General features: G+C 44.2%; 1 protein-coding gene across 14 annotated transcripts in view; it reads right to left on the bottom strand.

Annotated features, from left to right (window-relative positions):
• Nucleotides 1–434: 434 nt before the first annotated feature.
• The window catches only part of CELF4 (CUGBP Elav-like family member 4), a 299,993-nt gene continuing 294,427 nt past the window's right edge, over nucleotides 435–6,000 (bottom strand). For 8 of the 14 annotated variants that reach the window (XM_055324370.1, XM_055324373.1, XM_055324371.1 and 5 more), the window contains one exon: nucleotides 436–2,850. Coding sequence is in view for 6 of the 14 variants with exons in the window: in XM_055324364.1 (XP_055180339.1) it covers nucleotides 4,901–4,954 (54 nt within the window). In the remaining 8 variants the exon portion in view is untranslated. Of the gene's footprint in view, nucleotides 2,851–4,900; nucleotides 4,955–6,000 lie in introns of those variants that run through there. The other 6 variants (XM_055324366.1, XM_055324368.1, XM_055324369.1 and 3 more) reach the window with 2 other exon arrangements.

Below are 6,000 nucleotides of genomic sequence, written 5' to 3'. Positions count from 1 at the left end.
GACCTGCTATCTATTGGCCACCTCCCCACCCCCAAATCCTGACTCCCAACCTTCCTCCTTTGGACCCCCCACAACACAAACACACTTTCTGTCTCAACTCTCCCCTGGCTTTGAGAGAAGTGGGAGCACTCCAGGCAGTTCATCCCTCTACACCACCTCCCCTCAGAATCTCAACTCCGAGGACATCCTCCAGAATGGTTTTCTGCATCCCTGTAAACTGTCAATGCAGTGCAACAAGGTGCAGGACCAGGAGAAAATGCTGTGTGACAACTTTTGGGTTATGTCCTCATCCTTCCTCGCTTGTGGTCCCCGCCCCGGCTGCCTCCTTCCTAAACCCCTTACAGTGCTTCACCCCCAACTCAGGACAGGTGGCCTCAGGTTCCTCCTGTTGGGGAGAAGGGGGGTAGTTTCTTGTATCTGGGCACTATGGCCATCCTGGCCCAGGAGCCAAAAGAATGGGTTTGCAATGGAGGCTTTCAGAGACACACCTTAAGATGTTTCACAGTGTGGACCAGGACCTCCTCTGATGCCCCCCATCACCTCCCAGAAAGTACTCCCTACAGTTCAGATTCCAACCGAGCACACAGAAGCCATGGAGAGAAGGACCAAGCTATTGCCAATGGGCCACCTGACCAGATTCCGGGAAGCATAGACCACTGAAGAAGTCTTGTGTTGGTTTTTTTTTTTTAAACTGTGCTTTATTTAGGGCTAAGCTGGAGAAAGCGTCATCCAATAGTTACAGAAGGTTACAAGGAGTTTTAGGGAGTTGAGTGTGAAAAGAGCAGTTGTACTGAACTGCGGCTGTTTTTTTTTTTTTTACAACATCTGGACATCCTAAAAGGAGGAGCCAAGAGAAAGAAAAAGAAAATTTAAAAAATAATAATTAACCAACGAAATAGAAAGAAAGGAAAGGCAGGAGGCCTAAGAGGAACCAGACAGTTGTCCCTGTAAAGAAAGAAAAAAAAAAGTGGGAGGGGGATGGTAGGTCTGAGAGCCCCCTGGCCTCCAGATGACCTGGACATCAATGAGAGGAGGGTATCAAGGCAGAATGCCAAAGCAAGTCTTCCCAACGGTGCAAATAAATTATAATAAATATGTTATACTTTAAAATATATGTGTTCTTAAATAATTCAGTGTTTTTTCTGATTCTGAGTTTTTTTAAGCAATGTCTTTTTAACTGCTCTAAAGTCATTTACCAAAGATAAATATCGTGCTTTCATTAAATAGTTTTCCTTGTTTTTTTTCTCTATCATTACAATTAAAAGTCCTACAAAATATGCAAATTTATTTACAGAAAAACAGAGCCGGCATCATTTAAACATCCCTGTTTTTCAAAATTCCTTGTAAACAGTTTCAGAAATTCTTCAAAGATTGTTTATTTTTCTCTCTCTTGTTTAAGGTTTTTGTGTGTGTGTGTGTTGTTTAGTTGTTTTAAGATGAATTTCCCAGGTCTCCCTTGCCCGGAAAGTCTCTGGAGCAAGCATGGAAGGCGAGTGAAGCGGCAGGTGTCGAGGGCTTGCGGAGAGCGGGCGAGCGCGCGCAGCTCCCGAGCGAAGCAGGCGAGGGCGGGCGGCGGGCCTTCCAGCGACGGCGCGGCCCCCAGCGGCGGTGGGCGGCGGCCGGGAGCCCGCAGGTCTGGGCGAGTCCGGCCTGGCCCTCGGGGTGCACGGCGGCGTCCGACAGCACTCGCGGGGAGAAGGGATCGATGCTCAGTCTAAACTCTACAAAAGTACAGTCCTACAACATCTGGGATTTTAGCAGTAACGCTAACTTCTATAGGTTTTTTTTTTCCTTTTTTATTTTTTTTTTATTTTTTGCTTTCCTCTAATTTTTCTTCTATTATATAGGTATTTTAAACTTCTCCTTTTTAAAATTCTGTACAACTATTATGATTTTAAGAGGGGGAAAAGTTAGAAGCATTTACAGACTTTTCACAACAATTATCTTGCCTTGTAAGTCCCTTTTGTCCCCTCCTTGTTTTCTCACACTTCACGGTTAATGAGTTTTAATATTTTTGTTGCTTTCCCCCAAATATCCACCAATTCGTTCATCTTAACAGCTCCATCCAGACATATAATACAGAAAACCATAGGAAAGTGTCATAGACTTGAATGAGGGTAATCAAAGCGCCTCTCAAAGTATCAAAGAACTATTATCTTGCTGTTTTAAAAGCATTGAAGCATTATTTTTCCTTTTTTTTTTGTTTTTGCTTTTTTGTTTTTTTGTGTTTTTTTTTGTTTTTTTTTTATTACATTTTTTTTTCATAGAATCGCTCTAAGCTGTTTCAAGAACAGCCATGAGGCAGGAAGGAGGTTCTCCTCCATCCCCCTCTATTTGACATAGAGCTACACAGCTGCAATAAAAAGTTTGGTCCTTTGGTCCCTAAATAGCTAAAGGAATGACAGATAGAGATGCTCAGTGGCGGCCTCCCAGCCGCCTCCTGGGGACCAGGCCCCGCCACACCGCTTGCCCCAGCCTGCCGCAGGTGCCCACGGGCTGGAAAAGCCCCGGGGATCGGTAAGCAGTGTCTCTTCCCACTTCCCAGCCCTCCAGCCTCCCCATCTGGTCTCCAGTTATTTTGTTTGAAAGTTGCCTTTTTTGTGTTTTTTTTTCTCATTTTTCTTCATCTTCTTCTTCGTATCATAGATATTATTCCCCCAAACACGTGCCCTCTGAACTCCACAGACGCTATACTTTCCTTGAAGAAATGTTACAGTCACAGAGAGTGTCTGGAGTCTTCAGCTTGATTGATATTGGCTGATATGTCAAAGGTGTCATCCAACAGTTCTCATTTATAAATAGATATAGAGAGAGGTTTGTTTTTTAATGTAGCCCGTTCAGCATCCTGCCCTAAAATGAAGAAAATCGGGGCTGATTAAGTCAAGAGAGGAAACACAAAATACATCCAAACACCAAAAGGACCCTGCCTCAGGGGTTAGGGTGGGAGTTCTGGGGGATGGCGGGAGGGAGGGGAGAGACCAGTATGAGAATTAGTCATGATCATGATACATAAAAAAGAAATTGACTCTTCCATTCAGAATAAGAAACCACTGGAGGTCGAGTGGCGATGGTTGTAGTTGAGGTTTGGTTGTTGGGAGAGGGGTCTCGATTTGGGTTCCTTTAGAGTTCTGGAATGGGGTGGGGGGCGGGTGGCTAGATCTAAGGGAAGAATTTGGGACTGTGGGATATGATTCACAATTAAACCAATGTCTGAGGGATCTAGCCCAGATACAATATGTATACAGAAGCCTAGCAAACAAGACAGCAAAAATCTAGCAGCCCAACCCCCTCCTCCCCTGCTTGAGGAAAAGAAGCAAGACATCCGTGACATGAATTTCGCTGAACCCTTGCCCAGTTTCCAGCCAACCGCTTCTTTCCCAAGGTCATAACTATTTGCGAGGCTATGTATATATATGTATATCTGGATATATGTGTAGAATATATTCACCTGCACATATGTGGATATACATGGATATGTGTGTATGTATATGCATAGATACACACATACACACACACACACACATAATATTTTTCTCATACATGCCAGGGAATTTAGAGGAAATTCAGAACTTCAAGGGAGAGGATGGGAGAACCTAAAACAAGTTAGAACGGATTTCATCATCAAGCTTTTAAATAAATTAACTCAGTTCTCGATTTTGTTTTGAATGGTGACTTTTTTGGTGTTTCATTTTGCCTTTAAGAAAAAAATCATGATCTGACTAGAATCAGAAGGAGAATGCTTAATCATTGTGAATTAACAAATGAGACTCATCTCCATTATAGCAAGCAGCTTCCACTTATACATGGGGGTGACTGGTTACATCAAGAAAGTTAGAACTGCAAAGCCCCCAGTTGAGGGGACAACGTCATGCGTATATCAATCCATGCTGGCAGGTTTTTCACACTGTTGATTCAACAAACAGCAAACCGTACACAGCAGTCTAAACAATTACAACACCAAATAAAATAATAATAAAATTAAAAAACACTTGTCAAGGACCCTTTTTCAGTTGTAAACAAAAAGGTGCATTTTGCTTTTGTCAGTACTGTTTTTTCCAAACCAACCAAAAAGCCCCCCCCAACCCCCAGGCCCCCCACCTCCCTTCCCCACATTTAATTTAGCAGAAGTGGCTACAATACAAACCTTACAATTGTTACCAGGCTCTCTCTCAGAGGTCTCTGGCTTTGTACTCTAGTTTTTTGGTTTAGAATTTTTTTTTAAATCATTCCATTACAGTAGAGATTTTGTTTTTGTTTTTTGTTTTGTTTTGTTTTCATTTTTCCTTTTGAAGTGAGATTTAAAATAGCCTAACTGGAAAAAGACCAGACCTAAGAAAAGTGTCAATTGAAAAAGGCCCCCAAATTTCTAGAAAAAAATAAAATCACAATATTTTCAAGTGCAAGTAAATCAACCACGCATAGATTTTTTAAGATGTTTTCCTTATTTTTAAGAAAAAAAAAATAATGGTTTGCACGGTTAATGATCCCATGTCCGATAATTCAGGAATTCATCTTTATTTTTACTATTTTTTTTGTTCTTTTGTTTTGTTTTTTTCTCTATGTGACATCTAGAGAAGCATAAAAAACGCTGAACAAGAAAAACCAAACAACAGAAAGTAAAACCACTGCAAGCACCAAGAACGAAACAAAAATGAGCACAGCAAAAAAGGTCGTGGCAGCACAAAGGTCAAGAAAATGCACGTGTGATCATGACTGGCCAATCATCAACTGATACAACATCCAAGAAAAACGCTCCAATCACAGCACCTCCACGAAACTTGACGGCAATTGTCATGCAACCGATTCTTAGCCTTGTTACATGACGCCATCATGTCACACTGTGAACTTTGAGTTGATTTGAACTTACGGATGGGGGACTGTTTTCTCCACTCTCATGTGATTACGTGAACTTTATTCCTAGCTCAGCGCGAGACTGTGGTGGATTTGACTGGCCCTGGTTGGGTTGTTGGAATTTGATTGAATGACAAAAGAAGAAAAGATTTATATATATATTTATATATGTAGAGAGAGAGAGAGAGAGAAAGAAAAGAGAGGACAAGAGAGTGTGGGCAAGGGGGAGGGAAGAGGCAGGGGCAGGTCGGGTGGGTCAGGGAGTGTGGGAAGGCAGGGACGGTTGGGTGGAGGGTGAAGAAGGGCAAGGAAAAGTTAAAACGAAATCAAAAGGAAAAATATTTATACAGCACCAGACCACAGCATCAATCTAAAAGCTCTGATGAGAGAACAGCAGTCAAATCATAAGAGAACTGAAAAGAACTCAAAGGATGGAGGAAGCTGGCAGACAAACGACGTGGGCACATCAACGCACACGCACACACATACACACACACGGTTGTTTATGCAGACACGTGGTACACTGTGAACAGTAGCAGAACCTCACACAGGGCCGCCGCTAAGGGCATCCATCATGCGTTAGGAGGAGGAGGAGGGGCGTGGGCAGTTTGGCAAGTGGGCTAGAAAAAAAATCAGACAGCCCCGCAAACCACCGTGGCCAGCAAGCACATCAAGGAGCAAGCTCTCTGCTCCGCATCCCCCTCGGTTCGCTCTCCCACAGGGGTCTGCGGGAGGGGCCACGCTCTCCGCACCCCCTCCCCCCAGCCTTCCATGGCATCAGCCTGTAGACCGGCAGGGGGAGGCCCCCTCAGGGTCGCCCCACAATGCAGGGTCCATCAGAGGCCGGCTCAGGTGACTTGTACCCGAGGGGTCCATCCACGGGGCCCTCTGCTGCCACAGTACAGTCCACCCGACAGCAGCTCGGTCCTCCCACCCCTTTGGTCCCGCCTTGGTCACCCTCCCCCAGAGAAGGGCATCTCCGCTGCAAGAGCACCCTCTGCGCGATGTTAGGGTCCTCTCCTCTTCCGCTCTGCCTCAACCCTCTTTTCTTAGAACCTTCAGAAAATGAACACGTTCAGTTTTGAGATCCAGAGTGAATCACATTGGCGTTGCTGGAAGTCTCTAAACACACCTGGGCCTTGCTGCTCT

The sequence above is a fragment of the Nyctereutes procyonoides genome, unplaced genomic scaffold (genome assembly GCF_905146905.1).
Source record: "Nyctereutes procyonoides isolate TBG_1078 unplaced genomic scaffold, NYPRO_anot_genome, whole genome shotgun sequence".
Classification (NCBI taxonomy): domain Eukaryota; kingdom Metazoa; phylum Chordata; class Mammalia; order Carnivora; family Canidae; genus Nyctereutes; species Nyctereutes procyonoides.
This window is presented reverse-complemented; position numbering and strand designations above follow the sequence as displayed.